At 42.5% G+C, this 24,130-nt stretch overlaps 2 protein-coding genes across 2 annotated transcripts in view; both read left to right on the top strand.

Annotated features, from left to right (window-relative positions):
* LOC125893451 (atrial natriuretic peptide receptor 1-like) overlaps positions 1 to 11,606 on the top strand; it is a 79,668-nt gene extending 68,062 nt beyond the window's left edge. Inside the window, exons 21-23 of the mRNA XM_049584154.1 lie at positions 2,189 to 2,368; positions 11,377 to 11,454; positions 11,545 to 11,606. Coding sequence (XP_049440111.1) covers positions 2,189 to 2,368; positions 11,377 to 11,454; positions 11,545 to 11,606 — 320 coding nt within the window. The remainder of the gene's footprint in view (positions 1 to 2,188; positions 2,369 to 11,376; positions 11,455 to 11,544) is intronic.
* LOC125893910 (zinc transporter ZIP1-like) lies at positions 11,294 to 23,770 on the top strand. Its single transcript, XM_049584894.1, has 4 exons — positions 11,294 to 11,454; positions 13,958 to 14,261; positions 15,851 to 15,981; positions 20,316 to 23,770. Exons 2-4 carry the CDS (start codon positions 14,057 to 14,059, stop codon positions 21,003 to 21,005), a joined length of 1,026 nt encoding a protein of 341 aa, XP_049440851.1. The 5' UTR covers positions 11,294 to 11,454; positions 13,958 to 14,056; the 3' UTR covers positions 21,006 to 23,770.
* The last annotated feature ends 360 nt before the right edge of the window (positions 23,771 to 24,130 follow it).

The raw sequence follows: 24,130 nt of genomic DNA, 5'->3' as shown, positions 1-24,130 counted from the left end.
ATAGTCTGAACAAAGAAGAGATCACATTTTGAATTTTCCTTTCCCCCGGGGGAGAATCTGAGACTTGCAGAATCAGGGCCGCCCCTCCCTAAACGCAGAACACGTGCTGTGCGTAGGGCCTCATCTTCCATGGGGGGCCACATTTTGCACGAGGGGACGCATTTGCGCATATGCGCAATGGATGCGCACATGCGCTACCGTGAGGCGCGCATAGAATCAGCTTGAGGAAGTAGAGAAGAGACCTGACCGCCCATGCGTCGCTGCAATGATTGACAGCACTCAACAACTGAACAATAAGATGGGTGCGCTGGCAGGCACTTGCAGAGCTGCAGCAGATGAAGAGTTGTCAACATGTCGTCCAAAAGAGCAGGGCTGCGCCTGACCAAATTGGGGCCCTAAGCGAAATTTTATTTGGAGGCCCCCATCCCAAATGTATCATAGGTACAAAATGACCGTACAACAACTTGCCATTTAACTTGACAACCTTTACTGGCAATAACAAATGTACTGTAGATACAGTAGTTTGGCTGTATGAGTCAAATAAAATAAAAAATTCAACCTGAAATAAATAAATAAACAAATCTGAGTCACAAATAGCCATCAATGACTCATCAAAAGAAAGTAACTTCCACCACCTCAATCCCCCACCCTTGATTAAACACTGAAAATAAAATAAAAGAGGGAGACAGGTTTTTCCTATTTAATCTTATTTTGTTATATTTCTCCCTCTCCCCTCTCTGGAGGCGTCCGATCTCCCTCAGCCCTCCGCCTCTCCCACCTTAATTAAACACTGAAAACAGAAATAAAATACAGAGACATTCTTTTCTATTTTCATCTTATTTAGCTATATACCTCCCTCTCCCCTCTCTGGGAGCATCCGACCGCCCTCCCCGCACATACCCCCGAGGCTCGGGTCTCCCCCTCCGTGGAGCCCGCCCTCCTGTCCCCGCACATACTCCTGAGGCTCTTTTGGACAACATGTTGACAACTCTTCACCTGCTGCAGCTCTGCAAGTGCCTGCCAGCGCACCCCTCTTATTGTTCAGATGTGAGTGCTGTCAATCATTGCAGCGACGCATGGGCGGTCAGGTCTCTTCTCTCCTTCCTCGAGATAATTCTACGCTCGCCTCATGGTAGCGCATGTGCGCATCCATTGCACATATGCACTAATGCCTCCCCTTGCACAAAATGTGGCCCCCCATGGAAGATGAGGCCCTACGCACAGCGCATGTTTTGCGTTTAGGGAGGGGCGACCCTGCAAAAGAGCCTCAGGAGTATGTGCAGGGAGGGCGGGCTCCACGGAGGGCGAGACCCGAGCCTCGGGGTATGTGCGGGGCCGGGAGGTCGGACGCCTCCAGAGAGGGGAGAGGGAGAAATATAACAAAATAAGATTAAATAGGAAAAACCTGTCTCCCTCTTTTATTTTATTTTCAGTGTTTAATCAAGGGTGGGGGATTGAGGTGGTGGAAGTTACTTTCTTTTGATGAGTAATTGATGGCTATTTGTGACTCAGATTTGTTTATTTATTTATTTCAGTTTGAAGTTATTTTTATTTAATATTTATTTATTTATTTATTTCAGGTTGAATTTTTTATTTTATTTGACTCACACAGCCAAACTACTGTATCTACAGTACATTTGTTATTGCCAGTAAAGGTTGTCAAGTTAAATGGCAAGTTGTTGCACGGTCATTTTGTACCTATGATACATTTGGGATGGGGGCCTCCAAATAAAATTTCGCTTAGGGCCCCAATTTGGTCAGGCGCAGCCCTGTGCAGAATCATCTTATGAATCACTTCTCGAAACATTATCTTTTTAAAAAAGCTTTTCAGTAATGCGAGCACGTTTTATTTCCAACATGTCTCATCTGTTTTACTGTTATTGCTTCCTGTCTGTTGTTTGTTTCCAAGCTGTTGTTGTCATTGTCAGGATTTATGTCATTGCAGTCCTGAAATGTGTTTTGTTTCTGTTTCAACTCTGTGAAGCACTTTGTGACTTTGTGTGGAGAGGTCAGTGCCCACCAGAAACCAGTTCCAAAACAGGTTATAAATGAACTAACAGAAGTGTTTAGCAGTTAAATTACTCCTTAAATTACTTTGAATCCTGCCTGCTTCAAATAGTCCCGGACAAACACATGCAGAAATGAACTTGTGTGTGTAATTGTTTTGTTCCTGTGTGTGTTTGTGCAGCGCTGAAGATCCACGTGTCGGCGGCGACTCACGACGTCCTGCTGGAGTTCAACTGCTTCCAGCTGGAGCAAGGAAACACCCCGGACAGAAGGACGACGGAGGACAGAGAGGAGGGGATGAAGAGGCAAGAAAGAAATGAGGAAAGAGAGAAGGGGACAGTGAAGGAAAGGAAGGAGGGAGGTAAGAAAAGACTGAAGATTCAGTTTATTTGGAAACAAGAGAGAAGAAATGAAGTAAACGAGGGAGCGAATTTAAAGGACAAAGGAAGGAAGTGAAGCTGGTGAAGGAAAGGAGGTAGAGAATGTGTCGCCCTCTCGGCTCCTCGTCTTTTCAGAGGACTCGTCACCTCCTGTTTTTTTCTTTGTTTCTCAACAAAAGAGACCTGGAAGGTTCAGACTTCACAGCACGGAGGAATATTCTGGTATATTCACATTCACAATGCACATGTACAAACAAAACTGTAAACACTAAAGGAGGGAGACGAGTGTGTAAAAATACAGATGCGGAACGGTGACGGAGAAAAAGCTGGGCTGTAACCTGCAGAACCACAAACTGAACACATGAAGGGCTGAAACATGAAGTAACTGAAGGAGCAGAAAAGAATATCAACTTTATACTGTGTGTTCCAGATCTCGTCTGTTTTATGTTTTACAGAGAAAATCATATTTTGGATCGGTTTAAGTCGATCGCCTCAAAGGTTGTACTTTAAAAGTTTAGCAGTGAATTCTCTCCTCTTTGCTCCACTATGACGGCCAGGATCAGGTGTGTATTTAGTCCCTGATGGTCCCACAGAGCAGCGACTCTGTGCTGCCAGAGGTGTAGAGGTTACCCAGTTATACGTTTGCCGAAACAACCAGTTAGACTCAATCCAAATGTCCACACTCACAGACTTTAAGGCACATTTCCACAAAGTGTGAGAGGGCTTAGGGAGGTTGATCTTGTGTGGTTATCGTTGCACACATGTGCATAATGTCAGAGTGAGTTGGACACAAATCTAACCATCATGCATTGTGCAGAGATCGATTCTGGCTTATGTCGAATGAGTCTAAAGGCCCTGACACACCAAGCCTACAGACGGCTGTTGGTCAAAGTCGGGCTGTCGGTCTGTGAGCTCTGTTCTTTCAACACTGGATTATGTTGTTAACGTGCTAACTGACTAACTAGCATCAAGATAGTATTCTGGTTTCCCTTTTTGAATAACGCAGGCGCAGAATTAGGTGCTGCTTGGCCGTCAGCTGTAGTCTTTGCAGAGTGTGGCTGAGACAACTTAAGGCAATGCAGCAGGGGGCCATTGTCGCCGCTAGTTCTCTGAAGTGGGTCCTCAAGGATCCTCAAGTGGCTGAATTTTAAGGAGGCTATGTCATCAAGTTCCGCCAAAGGTCAAGGATCCTTCAAATTCTACCGAGGACAGAGTCCTTCATTCAGAGAATTTTCAATGATGCATGTGTGTATCCTCAGCGGGTATAATGCACCCACAGTTCTTTGCACACTATTTGCTGGAATAGAAGGCGGGGCCTCTTCAATTAAATCTACGCCAGCAGAGCTCGGCAGGATTTAGATAAATATCTACACCTCATAATTTACACTTTCCAATGTGTCACTTGCCAAATAATGAGATTTTTTAAAATAACGTGATTTAGATAAAACATTCATTTACGTAGCCACTTCATCCTCTTTATGGTCACAGGGGGCTGGAGCCTATCCCAGCTGACACTGGGCAAGAGGCGGGGTACACCCTGGACAGGTCACCAGACTATCACAGGGCTGACACATAGAGACATGAGATTTATGTTTTAGCATGTTCTCAGTTTTACAAGAGAAAAGACTTCAGTAATGAAGACCGACTGGTTGGTTTTGCAAATGTAAAGCTGGTTAACTTCTGTTAAAGAGCAGCGCGTAGTCGCAGTGGATGAGGCGGGGCTACGTGTGACTTGTGCAAAAGAGATGACTTCAGATCATTGTAAATTTGCAGCATTCGTAAACACCTCCCTGAAGTTGCTAAATGATGGCCAGCTTTGCAGAGTTACAGAATCCAAAAAGTAGATGGGTAACGATTTTAAATCTGAGTGCAGCTCTTTGGGAATAAACATTCTCTGTAAATAAACAAATGTTTCCCCTCTGGTTTTAAATAAAAAGTTACAAACACATGAGGTTTTGTTGTTGAAATTCAATCACAAATATACGCCCATTTTGGTACGTTTAAATTATCTTTGCATTTAACAGTTAAAGTGCCGCAGCAGGGCGGACTGTTGGGGATCAAACCTGTGACGCCTCAAATTTAAGACAGTTGTCTGCACATCTGTCAGACGCCTTCCAGAAACATCCTGAGCAACCAATGAGGCAAACGTCACTGAGATGGTCGTGGGACAAAACACTTTGTCCAACTCATGACTGAAGATTCATGAACTGATAAAGCCTCAAAACATCAGCGTGTCTTAACGTATGAAGAGCCTCTGATATTTTTATAAAGTGTCATTACATGTGGAGCGTACAGAATTACAATATATATATGTGTATGAGCTCATCATGTGTATCTCCAGAGGGACTCCAGTCACCACAGGTCTGTTCATCAGGAACCTTCTGTCGTTTCAAGTGATTCAGATTGTGCTGTCGATCACTCTGAACTTGTTTGTATCTTGTGAGGATTCAGAAAGGTGACAATGAGCCTTTTGTTTTGACTCAAACCAGCAGTGTGTGTGTTTGTTTGTACTCGCCTGAATAAAGTTCTGTGCAGAGCTGTTTGTTGCAGTTTTCTGATGTGGCTGAAATATAACAATCTGATGTGGTTGGTAACTGTTTCAAAGAGGCAGAAGTGGGGACGCACATACACGCATGTATTTCATGTCTCCATCTGCTGGTGGGCCGTCACGGTAAGAGTTTGCATGCATAATATGATGTTAACACCATGTTTTCTTACATATGTGAATGGAGACGAGGCACTAGGAAGGCCATTCATTCTGATGGGAATCTCTGAAATATTCAATGTGCCTGCGAAACTCCTCCCATCTGTAATATTTCAGTGCAGAATTTGCCTCAGTTAGTAGACACTAATCTTGGGTGCTGACCTTTAGAACTGTCCCATATCGTCACATTTTCTCCTCCTTACTCCTCTGTTTAGGTACCTGACACACTGATCAGATACTGCAGTATAGAATCATTTTCTTCTAAGGAATTCCCCCCAAAAAACGGAGATCAAATTAAAAACATTATTTATTAAGGGCTCAAGCCTTAAAATGAAATATTCACCAATGATTTTAAGTTGTGTGCAAATGCTGCTAAAGAAATGGGACCCCAGTCGGCCTGAATGTTCCCAGAAAAGTCCGCTCATATTTTGACGGTGTTCTGTGTTTACAGTAATCCCTCCTTTTAAATGCAGTACCAAGATGAATCCAGCAGATGTCACCATTTAGACTGTCAAAAAAGATGGTGGTTCTACATTTTCTTGTGCACATCTGACTTTAATTCAAGTAAAGGTCCTCCTTAGGATAAACAGCTTATTTTCAGGTATTAATAATGTATGTGATAGGTGTTGCTTATCAGTGGCCAATCATACTCGTATGTTTTTTATTTGTCTAAAATTAGTTTTGGTCTTCTTTCTTTAATAGATGAAGTAAAGTCCTTGATATCACTCTTTAACACGGCCCCTTGATAGCTACTTTGGGCTACTCTTTGCACAGGTCAGTCTCTCATTTTTATCATTAGAAAAGGTGAAATATTCCCAGAGAGGCTCATCTGAGTTTCTGCAAAAGATGGCAGCCTGTCATTTCTTATGTAAATACTCTAACGTCTCTGGACCCCATCTGATTCTCACTGCATTGAATTAAAGAGTAAGTATCTTTCCTGTGGTGATTTTCTCCCTGCTTGTTTTTTTAAATATAGTTTTATTTTTTTATTTATTTTTTTAATTAGTTAGCAGGTTTACGGTGTGTAGGTGGGGTGTTTGGATAACATAGTTTCTTTTTTCTGTTCTACCGCACCACAAAGACAGAAAGCACTGACACATACATTTGTACTTTGTGTGTGATATTTGTACAATACCTGTACACCACCTGAGGGTCAGACAGGGCCTGTGATGTCATTGCTGCCTGCTCTGACCTTCATAAGAGGAAGGAAAGGGCTGCAATGTTTCCTCTTTCCTTCGAGACGACCGATGCGTTGTTAATTATTTTAGTTGATTTATTGCTTTTTGATGTATTCTTAAACAGTAAAAGATTGTGTGTGTGTTACTCTTCCATGTGTACGTGTAGTTGCTGGAATCACTTGTCTGCTGGGAGCTTGGAAGAGAAGAAAATGATTAACACATAGCGTCACAGTCATGCTGACAGTGCGCAATGAAATTATGACCTCTCATGCAACACTTTTGTTTTTGACCCATTTTTCACAGGTTCAGGTCAAAGATCTCAGACTTTAGTCGTACTCAATAGGTTTGCTGTAAATTTGTCAAAATCGGTGTCAGTGAGCTCTTCTCCTTCTCCAGGATAATCCATCCACCTGACAGGTGTGGCTGATTAAACAGCATCATCACTACACAGGTGTGTCTCTGGATGGTCACAATAAAAGGTCACTCTAAAATGTGCAATTTGATGACACAACACAGCGACACAGGTGTCACAAGTTTGTCGCTGGCGGGCTGATTGCAGGAACGTCCACCAGAGCTGTTGCGCGTTCATTCACGTCGTTCCCGTGAATTTGGCAGTACATCCAACCAGTGTCAATGTTTGTTTGTTTGTTCTGCTTTCTTTGTTTTTCGTCTATATCCTCAATATTTCCCTTTGTCTTAGTATTTATTGTTTTGTATAACTTCTGTCTGCCTCTATGTCCTGCACTCCTCTTCACTTGTCCCCACATTACACAAACACCTCCAAACATGCCAATGGGACAAAGAGAGGACTGATGGGACTGATGTGAGTGTATATGGACTTTTCAGTGTTTTACTTTGTTGATCCTGTTTGTATGATTCAACATTAACAGATTGTTTTGTGATTGTTTTGTGTTTATTGTTCTAAGATTCCTGAGTTTAAACTGTTGCTCAGAGGAAAAAAGAGTAACCCCAACATCAGATGTTCTGCGAGCTAACGTCAGCGTGACTTCACAGGTTTTTCACTCACACCCGCACAAGTTGGTTACGATGAGAAACTGCTGTCACGTCAAGACCCTGGTGAGGACGATTAGTATGCAGATAAGTTTCTACGAGACAGTTTCTGACGGTTTGTGCAAAAATTCTGTTGGTGTGCAAACCATTTGTTGCATCAGCTGTTCAGGTGGCTGGTGTCAGATGATCCTGGACGTGGAGGTCCTGAGCTGGTGTGGTCTGTGATTGTGAGGCCTGCTGGATGTACTGCCAAATTCACATAAATGACATTGGCTTATGGTGGTAAAGCTGATATTTGGGGGGGAAAAAAGGAGAAGAAGAAGGAAAAACTCAATCATGAATATCAGGTGTATATTTTTTTGACCAGACTGACACATTTTATCCTCCGCATGTGACATATCTGCCTGTGAGAGGACTCTCTGCTCTTATGTAGGTTTCATTGCATGTCTGGAAGATAAGGTTTGCAGTTTACGATCTCACATGATGTGGATTTTCCTCAAATGTCACACTATCAGCATGTTTCATCCACTGTTACAGAAGAAGTCAACTATAAAGCCCCCATACAGTCGTGGCACCTGGTGAGTGTTGCTAACAAACACACATTAAACATGACGTAACTGTGACAACTCAAACAAGAGTACACAAATCGGTTCACTTGTTACTCCCAAGACTCACAGATCAAACACTTGTCTTGGACTTGTTTTCTCCACATATAGAACATGCTAACATTATTAGCACAAGCCTATGGCATTTTACATTGGATAAATTAGCCTAGCAGCTAGCGGGGTTTTTCCTCTGCTCATATGAAGCCAGGATAAATCACACACTAAATGTTGCTTTGTGGAGACTTTATTGTCTTCTCATTTATTATTTCTTATCTGTGAAATAAAAGTAAATAAAAACCTTGTTTTCACCGAGGGAAATGGTTTCAGCCTCCGGAAATACACGTCACCGCGACGTGTGGTTAAAATCCAGTAACCACTGACTTTCGCCCGGGAGGCCAGTGTTTGTTTTTGATTGTAAAGACACAAGCCCACATGTGTGTGTTGCTGAAGGAATACAAATGTCTATTCATGGTGTTGTACCGATGTAGTGCTTTTATTTTGAAAGAGACTGTATGCAAACTGTACATTTCCTGTGAAAACAGAAGTGTATTTTGAAAACAGACAATGCATGTAACAGGCTGAAGTTGACATGGCGTCCCAGAACGTCAACAACCAACACACCCAGGGTACCTTGGACATCATATGTGGACGTGGAAAGTCCATGACCAAACGTCGATATATGATGAGGTCAGAGTGAGAATGTGTTGCCTCAGTACCTCTCAAGAAGCCTCAGTCATTGTAAGGACCCTGACACCTTTCTCAGGAACCCCAGACGCCTACCATGAATCCCTAAAAGTTGCTTAGGACCATTGAAACACCATCAAGAACCCCAGAATTCCCTCAAAGACCTCTCAAGACCACCTGCAGCCTCATCAAGGTTCACCAAAGGACCTGCTAAAGACCTCCAAGAACCCTCGAGAGCCCACATAAATCCTACCTTGCAAGGAAGTCCTTGACCAGATGTCGAATGTGTTCATGCTATAGCTGCAGCATTGATTCACTTAGAAGTATTCTGTTTAAAGGAATACTCCGACGATTTGGGAGTTATACACTTTCTCTATCATTTTCATAGTGAGACAACATGATCGATAGCTTTTTTGTGTCTGTACGTCCAGTGGCTGGGTCTCAGCAGTTAGCATTGCGGCTTAGCTTAGCGAATACAACTGAAGTCTATAGGGGGTCAGTAGCCTGCTCGTAAAAGTGAACAAATAAACGTTAGAGAAACCCTGAAGCTGGCATTTCTGCACGTGCATTTAAAATAAACATGTTTAGTCGTTAATTCGAAGTCTGATACACGGAACTATAGTGTGTTTACATTCTGCGCGGAGGGATACACCGGTGAGCAACAGCTGCAGCTGGCTCTGGGACAGGTACGCCAGGTCACTCGGTAAAAGCAAACAAAGAGATGACATGGAGGATATTACTCACTCGACTGAAAGCTGTCCATCAGATCCTGCAGGCCTGGGGCGTCTATCACGCCAGAATTGGTGATTGCTGCAAAGTTTTCACTCCTTGTGATGCACTCTCTGCGGCGGTTTTCCTCCTGATGATCATGATATATCTTTAGCTTCCCCAACGATGGTAGCACCGAATCCCATTCTGTGCAGTAAAATGGTTTGTTCAGGGTTTCTGTAACGTTTATTTGTTCACTTTTATGAGCAGGCTACTGACCCCCTATAGACTTCAACTGTATCCGCTAAGCTCAGCCGCAATGCTAACTGCTGAGACCCAGCCACTGGACGTACAGACACAAAAAAGATATTGACCATGTTGTCTCAATATGGAAATGACAGAGAAAGGGCATAACTCCCAAATTGGCAGCGTATTCCTTTAAGGGATGTTCAGCAGTTTTTGGTAAATTTCCAGGGCTTTCCACGATCTATGGATATTCTTTAAGGGGTAAGAACCCCAGAAGGTCTCTCAGAGTTTCCAGCCTTTAAATAAGGAATCACATCATTTAATTGTTGGTTTTCTGTAAAAATCTGCACTCAGAGGTGAATCAGAAACAGTTAGTGCATTGGTCAATAACACTGCTGCAGACAGACTGTATGCATTATGTTTGATCTTTGGCCTCTGACACCTGAGCAGATTTTCACAGCTTCACTTCCCCGTAAAAGATAATCTGCATCATCAGATACTTTGACTGGTGTTTGAATGATTTTATCAACTTCATGTTCTAACAAATACAATTGTTCTGTGTCTAAAGACATGTTGTGTCCTGCAGAGTGTGCATATACAATATATTTAAAATCAGTCTGGGTTTATTCTGACAGGTGTTTTTATTCACTGTCGTAACCTTGAATCCAAAACATTGAAAGTACAGTCAGTTCTACAGGCTCGACAATAAACATAACTTTGACCTGTGACTGCTGGTGATTAATCAGTGATGAAGACTGTCAGTCACATGGGCTGTTCCAGGATCTGTGTTCAGCAGCTGGATGGATCCTCCTCCCAGCTGCAGCCGTGTGAAGTTACACAGGAGACAACAGGAAGCGTGACATTCTACTGTCAAAGTAAAAGCACAGAAACATTTTTATTTAAATCTTAAAAAGTAAGACTCCCCAGTTTCAACTCATTGTTGCATTTGAAGCAATTAAGAGACACATAAGAGGTCAAATTATTTGATATATAAAAATCTATAGCATTTATTCTGGTGCTCTGTATTTTTCTTTCATTAATAAGTTAACAAGTTTTGCACATGTGCCGCTGAACAAATCTGCTGGGACAAATTTCAGTGCAACATTTATGCACTTTTTTCTCGGACTTTTCGGCTTTATTGCTCAGTTTAAAACATTTGTTAGAAAAGTAATCAACAAGTATTCAGTTACATTTGATTTTGTTTATTTTAACAAATTATTTTAAAAAGTTGTATTCTTCACAGGGTAACTAGTAACCTGTAACATATTACATTTCTTTTTTTAATGAATGAATGACTTAACTTCAAATCAAAAATAAAGATAACAGTGTCTGAAAAGGAGTTGGTGGAGGTAAAACGTATGTGTCCCTACCTCTTTCTTACATTTCTTCTTCAACAAATTCCCAAATATATTTACAACTAATATTCAACTATCTCTGGTCTATTTACCACCCAATTAAATAAATTAAAAAAATAACTTTCACAACTCCGGTGGTTATAAAATAAAGTCATATTTAAATTTTTGCTGAGTCAAAAATCAAACCAGAGAGTGCATTATATTATTTTTCATCTTTATTAAGTGATCAGTTAAACCAATATAAGATATATTTGACCCAGTGTATACATAATATAGATATTAACAGAGGCTTGGTTTCATTTACAAACATGTGACCAAAAGCAGCTTTTATTTTGAAAACAGGATGTGGTGAGTTGTCGTGGTGACCGTGACAGCAGCTCCAACATAAAGCAGGATCAGCTGATGAGAACTGACTCACCGCTTCCCGGACAAAATGTAACCGCACCGAGCTGCGAAGAAACACCAGAGAGGATTCGTTTATTCTTCTGACTTCAATAGAATCTGTTTCTACTGAGGAGGAAGAGGAAGAGGAGGAAGAGGAGGAAGACCAGTGTGAGCTGCTGGATCCGGACTCAGGTACGAGAGGAAACCAAAAACACCGACATGTGAGAAGTTTGATCAAAGTTTCCAGATTTATAGAATCACATGTGGCGTGTGTTCTCTCAGTGTTCATGACCTCAGCAGCAGCAGCTCGCTGCTCACTGTCTCAGGTGTGTTTTACATGTTAGTGATCATACATGTGTTGACCTGCTGTCAGACAGAGAGACAGCTGAGGGTTCAGTTCACACACAACTGGGACAATCCAGTCAGAGGTTAAAAATAAAACCCAAACATTTCTCTGCTCTGTCCGAGTCATCATCATCATCATCATCATCGTGTAACTGAAGATATTTTATTTTACAGGCTGTGTAAAAACACAGATCCGGGTTTAAACTGCAGCTTTGGATTTGTGTTTTTGTCTCCAGGAAGGTTTTCTGAAGGCAGGTGTATCTCTATAGAAATGGTGCCATCTGTGCAGCGGTGTAATCTACATTTACTCGAGTATTATTAAAATCACTTTCAAGGTACTTTACTTCAGTAGGTTGTGTCCTATTAATGCTACTTCCTCCTCCTCCTCCTCCCCTGCAGAGGGAAATACTGATTCATGGGGTGAGTGGAGCACACTTAAAATAAAGACGTTTTTCAGTTTTACTTAATTTGAAGAAAGTTTGTTTCATTGACGTGTTTTATTCAGTTGACAGCTTATTTTAAGAAGTTGGTCAGAAACTTTTTTGACTTTTTTCAGTAGGATGGAATTAAAATAAATACATTTTAATATCTTAAATAAAATAGTTTTAATATCAACACAACTTTTGGATGAATATTAAGTTCATTCAACTTACGTTTTTTTTTATCTCTCAAAGCAAATCGTGTTGGTTGTACTTAAGTAATTGAGTTTGTGAGATTCTAAAAGACTCGTGGACGTTACTCGATAAGATCAGAGTTGGGAAAACGTACCTCAGTTTTTTTTAACTTGAACCAGTGGATTCTTTTAAGGAGTTTATTTATTACAGCACGACATTTATGACAGCTTTAGGGACTGTTCTTTATTTGTTCTCAGTCAGGTGTCACTGTTTGTTGTTGTTGTTGTTGTTTTGTGACCCTCCCTGAAGCTACAAATATTTCCCCTAAGCCTCCCTGAGTCACTGGGGGGGGAAATGCATGACCCTCCCTCCACCATAAATTAGTTATTAAATAAAACAGACAAGTATGAGGTCATGGGATAGGATAGGATTATAGTAGGATATCACATATCTTCCTGAGACCCTGCGTCTTCACATGAGGTCATCACATTTTGGATTTCTTGCACCTTATACTTCAGTCTGCTTAATTTAGACCCATTGTCCTCATTTTTGCACACTTTAATTTGTGCTAAATAACTTGTAGTTTGATATGGCAACAGCTTTGACCAATGTTAGCAACAGTAAAATGCTGTTAATCAGGAAGTACTCATCTGAGGACATTGGGACTTTATTTATAGGCTGGTTGGAGATGAGCCAGGCCTGCGCAGATTCGATCACTGGCAGCAGCAGTTTTTAGGGCCAGGCGCTGTATTAGTTCTCCACCGACTGCAAGACCCAGGGCATGATGGGAAACGCCTGGCTCTCACCTGATCTAACACCTGATTGGTTTAGATGTTGACTTAACAAGATGATGTTTTAGATAAACTTTTAATTTTTGTTGAATTTCAGAGATTTACATTTGATTTGTCTGATCTGAAGTTTTATTCTGTAACAGAGAACATGTTGTGTGACTGATGGTGAGGTTTGGTGAAGACATTCATCATAAACTATGCAGCGTCTACTGTGTATTAACATTAGACTGTTTAAATTATTGAAGTGTTTAGCATCACAGAGACTGGTGGTCAGGTGGTCAGTGGGATGTGAGGACTCTTATAATAACATGTGTACAGATGTGAAGCCCTGACTGTATCTGACTGAGCCTTAATGAAAGCTGTTGTCTTGTATAAAATATGAACCTTACAGTCAGACACAGTGTCTTCAGCCTGTGTAGTTGAGGGGACAGGTCAAACTGATGTGATGCTGATTTACAGGAGAGTTCATGTAAACTGGAGGATAAACCATGAACATAAAGTACAGATCACCTGTAAAGCATTTTAATAAATTAATCTATCATAATTAAAACAACTGGAGACTGAGAACAAACTGATATATGAGTCTGACAATAAATCGACATCATATGAGACAGGATGTGAGTGTATCTGTGACTTCCCGTCAGACTGAAGGCTGCTGGAAACTGTCAGGAAACTGTCTGACAGCTTTTTATCAGCGCCTCCTGCTGCAGCCGCCTGATCTTGTCTAGCTTCCAGTGAACAGTGACCTTTAACACACACACAGTCACAACACATTAATGCGTTTTGGTGGCGCCAGATAAAACTCAACGAAGTAATAACCTCTGGGAACCATGAATGTTTGTACTGAAGGAAAGGCCTCCGTCAAGGAGGTCAGAGGTCAAAGTATCCAGGTAACACATGAAACTAATCGCAGCGGATTTAACTGTATGTTGTTTCTGCTGGCAGACTCTCCTGTGTGAATCCATGGCGGGTGTCTGAGCTCCTCCTCCTTCTCGCTGCCTGACTCCAAACTGACAGAGGAGGTGAAGATAAACCAGGTTAAAGATGTTGATCAAGGGGAGAGTCTTCTCCTCCTCCGCCCTCCTGTCTCCAGGACGGGAGAAGGCAGCGCTGCAGGTCAACCCTGCCGACGTCCCCGCCCTGGAGATCAAACTGGGAGCGCTGGTGGTCCTGCTGTCCGTCACAGTCCTGTTTGGATTCGCCCCGCTCTGCATCGTCCGAGGAGCGGGACGCTGCAGTGTGGATTCAGGTGAGAAACCAGGACCACGTTTGGATGATGTCATCAGCTGTAGATCTACAGCTCAGTGGTGGAAGACGTGTTCAGATCCTTAATTTGAAGGGACGGTGTGGCTGTAGAGACGTCTGCCTTCTCTTCGCTTATATATATATATTTATAATATATATAAAAAAAAAAATTCAGCAGCAGTGTCTCTTTCCAGAAACCATGACCATGTTACTCAAGATGATCCACAGACCTTCTGGGTGTTCCAATAACCATCGTGCCAGAGTCTCCAGTGTTCCAGGGAGAGATTTAATATGTTGTTCTTCATAGTATGCCAAAAACACAAGGATGTCCCACTGCACACAGTCGCAGTTTGTAATTTGCAACCCACCATCCTTTTGTGGCTTCTCTGAGCCACAGTCCTCAGCAAGAAGGATGATATGTGACAGGTGTCAGCTCACAGAAGTGACTGATGAGCAGTTTAACAGGCAGTAAAAAGAGGAATATGAAGAGAACGTAGATACAAGACGACATGGGAGAACATCACTTCACTTCTCAACAATCCGACTGAGCAGAGACGGCACAGAAGACTAGAGGACTTCAGTCTCCTCACATGTTCAGTAGAGACTCGTCTCGTCCAACAATATAAACTGAAACGTGTTACTGAATATGCTTCCTTCTGTGAGGTGATATGGATGGTGGGTGTAGCTCAGTAGAAAATAAATAGTTCCTACATGAAACTGCTCACAACAAGCTCTGTGGATTATCTTGAGTAACCGGGTCACGATCCCTGGAAAGACACATTGCTGCTGAGTTTTTCGGATGTAGTTTTTTGGTGTTCTTGAGTGTCATCTTCATACTGAAGAGAGGCCAGACAACTCTACGGCCGATATCTCCGATACTTTTCAGCTAAATTTACTGAAAGTAGTGAAAGTAAAAGTTTGTATGTTGCAGGAAACTGTTTTATGCTGTCAGTCTTTTGCTATCTGATGTTTCTGGATTCATATTCCTGCATTAATGTGTCATTTTCCTGCTGTAGATGTTTAAAGTTCTGCTCCTTTTAAGTCAGTTTGGTAGTTTAATCTACAGCAATGCATCATGGTCTATAAGATCATCAGATGTTTGTAGTGTGGCTGTCCTGTGAGAACCACGTGCCTGTTTTCTGATTTGTGACAATGACTTGGTTTCCACTGGATGAAAATCTGTCATCTGTCAGAGTCCAGTATTCACCTCTGAAATGCAAAAAGTAGCATCAAATTGAAATACTCGAGTACCTTGCAGTTGTGCTTGAGTAACTGTATGTAGTTACATTCCATCGTCGCTGCTACAGTCTGTAGGCGTTTCTCAATCTGCGTTCTTGCTTGTGTTCTTGCGGACTTGTGAAACGTCATCAGTCGCAGCCCAAGTACTGTTCCAGTTCAAAGTCCGCATCCAGCCAAGTACAGTCCAAATGCCCGGATGTGAACTTGTTCTGCCCGTTCCATCGGGAGGTGACTTGTGTGGACTTTTGACAGCCAGGTATCGAGTCAAACTTGCCAAGTCTGAACTCCCAAGTGCGCAAGTCCAAACTTTGCATACTTGGTATTGAGAAACGCTTTGTGTCTTGTTGTTTTCAGAATTGCGGCGCAGGCTGCTCAGCCTGATCAGCTGTTTTGCTGGAGGAGTGTTCTTGGCCACCTGTCTGCTGGACCTGCTGCCAGACTACCTGCAGGGCATCAATGAGGCCTTCAGCAACGCTGGAGTCACAGTAAGATCCCACAAGTCCTCACATAACATCATGCACACGTGGCATAAAGTGACCTGACGCTGAGCAGACAGAGTCACAGAGTCTGCAGCAAAGGAAACTTCTGCTTCATCAAGACTCAAATCTTTATTCGTTCAGTGAAACAGAAGAAACTCCTGTGTGGTGAAGTCATAAAGACTATCTGCATGTTGCTGATGACATTAGGCACCTTAAACCTGAATTCATATTTTATTTCTTATGAATTCAGCTCCAAGAGTGAGTTATTATCTTATTTCTTCTTTTAAAAGTGATACAGTCTCTCGTTAAAGTTCAACAGGACAAATAATCCTTCTGGAAATAATGTGTCTTTGTGAAAAAGTCCTTTTGTTTCATTTACTTGAACATGTCGATTTGAGTTTGGTCTTTGTTTTAAAGAACCAAGCTCAGAGAAGGAAGTCGAGCACCTTGACTCAGACGTCTCAGTCACTGTTTCCTCACTTCTTTTAGCTCGTGGATCCTAAAAATAAAGCAATGTCTATTTCTGTGTGTCCACTGGCCCTGACCACTTCAACCAAAAGGTGTTTTTTTCCTTGTTTTATTTTAATAACTCCAGATTTAAGTAGACTATAGTGACAGTTTCAGCAAATATGACACAGTTATTTTCACAGAAGTTACCAACTGTAGCTTTCAGTTAAATTATCCAGCAATTCACAAAACAGCAGAGCTAAGAGAAGAGTGAGCGTGAGACCATATTTAATGGAGCAGTAACATGATTGTTCTGCTCCCCTGTTCAGTTAATAACCTTAATCAGATTTACAATTTGAAATGTCGGCCTGATGATGGTCTCAGAGAAGTCAAAGGATCACCTCAGATTCATTCTGATTCATCCTGAGTGTTGTCACTTCCTGTAACAAAGGTCACGGCGATCCGTCGGTGAAAAACTGAGTTTGAACTGCTTCAAAATGTCTGATATTTAGGAGGAGGGCGGCTGAAGGTCGATGCTAAAAAAGACACTGCTGGGAAACCCGGTGTGTGCGTGCGTGTGTGAGAGAGAGGGGGGAGTTTAACGGGAATCGCTCTCCTCCCTCACAAATAGCTCTGAATTAACCTCCAGCTGCTTCGACGGGCAAAAGTTAAATACTGTGACTGTGTGTGTGTGTGTGTGTGTGTGTGTGTGTGTGTGTGTGTGTGTGACCTCGTTCTCCTTTCTCTTCCCACATTTCCTGTCTCACACCACACAGTGTTTGATGTGTTTTCATGGTGCCTTCCAGCGCTTGTCATTTTCCTGGAGGTTATAAATTCAGCTCGTCAGGCGTTAAAGTGCTTTTGATTTGAAACAACAACAGAATTTACTGAGTTTTTTTTAATGTGGCTTTGAAATATAGCAGGTCAGAAACATTCACATGTAAATACTAAACTTTATTATGCAGTAGACACATAGAAACTTTATGTCTCAACAAGGCTGTGGTTAACGTGTGGTTACACTTGGTTATGGTTTGGAAAGGATCATGTTCTGGCCTAAAATAAAGCAGCAACATTCATTCATTCATTCATTTCTTATCCTGTTAGGGGTCGCAGGGGGGCTGGAGCCTATCCCAGCTGACACTGGGTGAGAGGCAGGGTTCACCCTGGACAGGTCGCCAGACTATCACAGGGCTGACACATAGAGACAGACAACCATTCACACTCACATTCACACCTACGGACAATTTAGAGTCACCAGTTAACCTGCATGTCTTTGGACTGTGGGAGGAAGCCAGGACTAAATAATAATAAACTGATACTTTTTGAAGTGTTTACCCTGTTTAGTTTGATCTCTGAGTTCCTTCTGTCCTCTGCCCGTGAAGTTAACATAAGTTAACTGAGGTTTCTGTTTTCGTCTTTATCTTCTCATCTGAAACTCCTCCACATCCGCTGGTTTTCACTCTGCAGCAGTTTGTCGTCCTGTGATGTCAGAGATACTGACAACAGATCCTTATTTGCAACTTCACACACTACAGGTTGGAAAATCATAAAACCACAGTGTGTGATGCAGCAGGGGCGCAAATATAGACGGTGCAGCAGGCAGTGTGGTTTCCCTCTGTTACCAAACTTTATGCTAAGCTAAGTTAGCTTCATGCTGAGTGTACAGACATGTGAGTGGTACCAAATTTTTCCTTAAAAGGAAATTTCGGTTTATTTCAACCTGTCTCCTATCGTCCTAAATTTGTTTCAAGTGACTAGTGACATAGAAATAATAGTTAGCATGTTAGCCGTTAGCCTAGATACAGCCGGGGCGCATAGTAGCGTCAGACCTGTTAAAACGTAACTGTACATTCACACCAAAAGCGTCATGAGCGCCAGCGGTCGCTCAGGCCGCTGGCATCGCGCTGCTTGGCAGATGTGTCCATCAAGGCTGACACGGCTGTTCACTTTACAAGGATGAACAAATATATCATTTATGTCTTCACTTTGTATTATCCATGACTTTCATTGCACAATTAAAATAATGCTAATAAACACAGTCAATATAGCCTTTATGAGTCTTTTATAATTATGATTTTACTCTCCTGTTGGCACGTAAGACCACTGAGAAATGTAATTGGTGGTAAATAAGCGGGAGCTCATTAATCGCACTTTTGGAAGCCTCCTTTGTACTGCATCGGCGTATTTGCTGAGGAAACACAGGGCCCGGAGCCGTCGGGCCGTCTGGGTCCACAAAGTCCTGCAAACCCGGCAACTCCACGGTGAATTTCACCGGCTCGTACAGCTCCGGGAGAGCCCAGACCTCCGTACTCGAATCCCGGTCTGCAATTGGCTGCTGCTTCGGCAGCGGCGCTGCTCATTTGCATAAAGTTCAGCTTCTCTCAACTTCTACTTGATGCTGTGGTCGCTGGCATCACGCCACTTGCTGCAGCCGACGCCCCTGACGCCCTTCGTAGCAAGCGTACATTGAAAATGAATGGCTGCCGGCCGCTTATGACGCTCATGACGCTTTTGGTGTGAATGCACAGTAAGTGAACGGGCAACCTTCAAGTGCAAAGTTAGTCCACTAAACAAGCTTTTTTCCACAAAGACCGCCTCATATCGTTAGGATAAATGTCAGAGAACATATAGAAAATGACATGTAAACGTGTTGTCTTACCTTACCGGTGTGCTGCCATGTTTGTTTACCATTTAGCTCTGATTTCCAAAGCGCGGCCGAAATCTAACGAGAACAAGCAGCAACAGCTGGAAGGCAGAACCGGACAGTAGCCTGAAAAGTTTATTCATTTATTTTATGAAAGATTTATAGAATAATGGCTGACTTTTTGCCAGACTTCGACTTTGTGGAGGAGGAATTTGATTTTGCAGAGTTTGATGGCCGCCCTTATTTATTTGAGCCAGAATACACTGACGAAGAGCTTCGTGAAATTGAAGAACGGAGGAGGAGAGAGAGAGGCGCAACAGGTAGAGGACGAGAGAGGAGGAATGGCTGCTGCAAGGCTGTGTAGCTCTGGAGATTGGTGGTGTACCTGTGAATGCTGTGCCCCAGTGCCCACAGAAGAGGAATGCCTCTGTTGCAAGGAATGGGACCGGTTGCAGCCTTATTTTCAAGGTCTGGATGTGACCGAGGACGAGACACCTCCACCTGGAGTAGTATCCAGCTGGGCCTTATCTAGAGCTCGCCAGATATATTTCGGCCGCGCTTTGGAAAGCAGAGCTAGATGGTAAACAAACATGGCAGCACACCGGTAAGGTAAGACAACACGTTTACATGTGGTTTTGTATATGTTCTCTGACATTTATCCTAACGATATGAGGCGGTCTTTGTGGAAAAAAGCTTGTTTAGTGGACTAACTTTGCACTTGAAGGTTGCCCGTTCACTTATGTTTTAACAGGTCTGATGCTACTATGCACCCCGGCTGTATCTAGGCTAACGGCTAACATGCTAACTATTATTTTTATGTCACTAGTCACTTGAAACAAATTTAGGACGATAGGAGACAGGTTGAAATAAACCGAAATTTCCCTTAAAGTCCAAATGAAGTTCTGGTATGTGGTACAACTTCAGCAATTACTGTCGTACAAATCCGCATCCAAAAAACAGCTGTTTTAAGTTGTTCAGCTGCTTTTTATTCAGCAGACTTGAGCATCACATCTCGTCTGATAAAGCATCACAGATCGTTTTACTGACATCACTGCTCAAGACTTCTGGGTAGTGAAGTTTTGTAGAAGCTTTTTCTTTAAGTCATTTGGAGTCAGGAACTGTACTGCTGAAGGTTATAGAACGTCTGTCTTGGAACAGTCGATGTTGAAATGTGTTTGACTGAGACAGATGCAGACCGACAGTTTGTGGTTCAGCTGCACGACACCATTTTCTTCTTCTCTCCTCGCAGCTCCAGTTCCCTCTGCCTGAGTTCATCATGGCCATGGGCTTCTTCCTGGTCCTGGTCCTGGAGCAGATCGTCCTGGCCTTCAAAGACCAATCGTCGTCTCACTCAGAGGAGCGTCGGGCTCTGCTGGTGGATTCCACCATCCAGGCGAATGACAGGAACAGTCGTCACCACTCCCACCGCCGCCATGGCTCAGACGAGTCCGACGGCAGTCACTTCCATGTGGACTTTGGCTCCCAGTCTGCCCTGCGCGCCTTTATCCTGGTCTTCTCACTGTCTCTGCACTCAGTGTTTGAGGGTTTGGCGGTGGGGCTGGTGGAGGAGGGGAAGGAGGTGCTGGAGATCTGTTTGGCACTGATGATCCACAAGAGCATCATTTCCTTCAGCCTGGCCTTTAAGCTGAGTCAGGGACGGCTGCGGCGGTCGGTGGTGGCCGGCTGCCTGCTGCTGTTCGCCGTCATGTCCCCGCTGGGCATTGGTGCGGGCATCGCCCTCACCGAGACCAAGGCGTCCCCGCAGCACCAGCTGGCTCGCTGCACGCTGGAGGGGCTGGCAGCCGGAACCTTCATCTACATCACCTTCATGGAGATCCTGCCGCATGAGCTCAGCTCCGGCAAGAACCGCATCCCCAAGGTGGCCATGCTGCTGGTGGGCTTCGCTGTCGTCACTGCCGTGCTCTTCATTAAAATGTAACCATGGAAACAGACATCCAGCAAAAATGTCAGAAAGTCATAAAAGGAGTTTACACGTCTGACGGCCAGCGTCTCATCTGCTGCCATGTGACAGTGTTCATCATGAAAACAGGTCAGAATCAGGCATCCATCTTTTCAAGGTCTTTAACATCGAGGGAAATAATGAAAACGTGTTGTAGAAATCAAACACGTGCAGGCGCTCGCACACAGGGTTTTGTTCATGCGATTTATAGACGTCACAATGAGTCATGTTATCAGCTGGAGGTGCAGCTGCCTCTCCCCCACAGGGCTGTAGGCTCCATAGGAGTGTTAAAATGTGTTTGTCTTGTTGTGTTATTGGGAGCCAGAATAGAAGGAGTCATGGCTCAAAACCAGCCGCCACTGCCCGTCAACAAAAACAAAGACAACTATGGTTAAATGTGATAAGACCAAAGGACTGGACGGAGGCCATCATCAAAAATGCTCACATGTGCAGCGCACACTTCATATCAGGTTAGGGAAAAAGTATTTCCTGTTGTAGGGATGAATAAGGTTATGTGTATTAAGGGTTATCATGTCCACCTCATCAGAAACTGGGGAGGGATTAAGAGGAAGATTGGATTTCTCTGCAACGCTAACTTTTTAGCACATTAGCTAACGTTAGCTTCCATAGCAAAACAAACAAGTGTGGTCCTCCTTTGTAAGATTGGCTTCCTGTGACATCATCCATCCACTGAGTGAGAGCATACGGGTCGGCCAGTCTGGTCCCGTTGGTCAGTGTTTACTTATTCAAGTAACAGTGAATTAAAGTAAATTGCCACCTAGAATCTGTGATCTCAGTATCAAACAGTGTCATGCTCAGTGGTGGAAAGTTACTCAGTGCATTTACTCAAGTTTTGAGGTACTTGCACTTAATGTAAGTTCTGCTACTTTGTACTTTAGTTACTTTGCAGCTTCAGATGAATAATTCAAGTATTATCTCTAATAAATAATAATGTATAACTACAGATTAAAGTACCCAGCAGTCTATAAAACAATTAGATTAATGTTTATTATTCTAAAGTGAGTCTGCATAATGAGTACTTTTACTTTTGGTGCTTTAAAGGAATTCGTCACCCACAATATGACTATTTGTAATTCAGTCAGTCGCGCTGTGTGACTTTAAGTTTTTCTCACCAACCCAGTCTCACTTCAGAGTTGTTGAAATCTGGTGCTTGGGCAGTGACTTGCAGCGTCAGACACTGACGAAAAAGTCGTCCTTTACCATTGGCATGATACGCAACCATTCGTATAATTTAATGGCACTCTGCGGTGTTAGGGGGAAACAGTGGGACAAGAACGAAAGTTAAGGCGGCAAAAGTCCGACTAGGGCGGGTGGGAGTGGTGCTGGATGGGTCCAACAAACATGGACTTTCACCTGAGAGAGTGGTGTTTGTGTCCTGTAAGATTCTAAAGCCAAACCCTGTTCTTTTTTCCTAAACCCAACCACGTGTCTGTTGTTTGCGTTGTTGAATGGACAGAGTGCTTTTATTTTGAAAGAGACTGTATCAAACTGTACATTTCCTGTGAAAACAGAAGTATATTTTGAAAACAGACAATGCATGTAACAGGCTGAAGTTGACACGGCGTCCCAGAACGTCAACAACCAACACACCCAGGGTACCTTGAACGTCATATGTGGACGTGGAAAGTCCATGACCAAACGTGGACATGTGACGAGGTCACAGTGAGGATATTGTTCTTGAATGTCTCCATGGTAAACATATTGATTGACTGGGGACCACGTTTAACAACAGCAAAACTATATGAAAACATGTTTCAAGAAACACAAAGAACAATAAAAATAAAATAAAGATAAAATATCACTGGAGCAGATCAGCAAAGTTAGACGCACTGACGATGGAAACTTGTAATTTAAAGTAAGTACCCTGATCACCAGAGGTGTCTCTGCTTAGATAGTTTTAAATAAGTTTACGTAACTTATTTTAGCTTTAGTTTTTCTCCTGTACTGTGGTGCGTTCACTGACCTCTGACCCCTGACCCCAGCCTGAACCCCGAACTATCAGATCAGATGTGAGTTCTTCATGCACAGGAGCATTGTGGGATACGAGTGTCAGCAAGCAGCTCATTAGTGCCCGTCTCCAACTTCTCACGTCATCACAGAGGTCATATTTTATCTCCACAAACAACCAAATATCTGTGACTGGATCAAACTGTTGAGTTTGTATCTGTGAAATGTTTCCTGGCAGATCTGCCGACAGTTTGAAAATCTGTCATTTCTCCTCTTCTTCTTCTTCTTCTGTGACGAGACAGACACAAATCAACTCTTTGTCTTCGTGTTCAGCGGGAAATTTTCCTCCTTTCACTTCAGTAGAAAACAAGTCTTTTATTTTGCCGCGGCTGCAGAGAAAGGCTGAGCTGGACAATGAAACGCTTGTTGTTGTTCAGTCAGAGGGAATTTACCACACTGCTGCCTGGAAACCTCGTATCTCCTATTCAAGATCAGCTTTGATTTACTTTAACTTCATTCAGTTTAATGAGCAGAGAAAGATCATAAATGTTGTGCAGAAATCATCAAGATGATGCTGACCTGATGTCAGCGAAGAGTTTTAGACAACAGAAATGTATTTTTGTAATTAAAACACCAAAGTCTTTGATCCAAAGTCATTTTAAGGACCGCAGCATTTTAATCCTCGTGTTGAATGTGTGAAATATGTGTCATATTTTGTATTGTGATGATGATGATGATGATGATGTGTGAAAGAATTCAACATAAAATAGTTTTTCAGATCACAAAGTGACTCAGATTCTTCATTTGTTGCTTTAATATGAACATTTCTGACAAATTATTCACCAAAAATGTCTTAATTTTAGTTATTTTCTGCAACTTAAATGAAATTATAAAACATTAGTATGAAAAAAGTGGAGATGTTCTTAGAAAAGTGAGTAAATAATCTAGTAATTCTTCTGTCATGAGTTGATACATTTAAGAAAAAATAGAAAATGGGTGAAAGAAGTTTGACTCTTCCTTAAAAAACAATAACTTTGTAAAAGTTGCATCAAGAAAAGTAACCGTAAAAGTAAGAAGTATAATTTGCTTTTTAGTTTAGTTTTTGTTGTTGTTTGTTTTTAGTTATATTCACATAA

This window comes from Epinephelus fuscoguttatus, linkage group LG8, assembly GCF_011397635.1.
Source record: "Epinephelus fuscoguttatus linkage group LG8, E.fuscoguttatus.final_Chr_v1".
Classification (NCBI taxonomy): domain Eukaryota; kingdom Metazoa; phylum Chordata; class Actinopteri; order Perciformes; family Serranidae; genus Epinephelus; species Epinephelus fuscoguttatus.
Note: the sequence above shows the minus strand (reverse complement) of the source record. Positions and strands in the feature narration are given on the sequence as shown.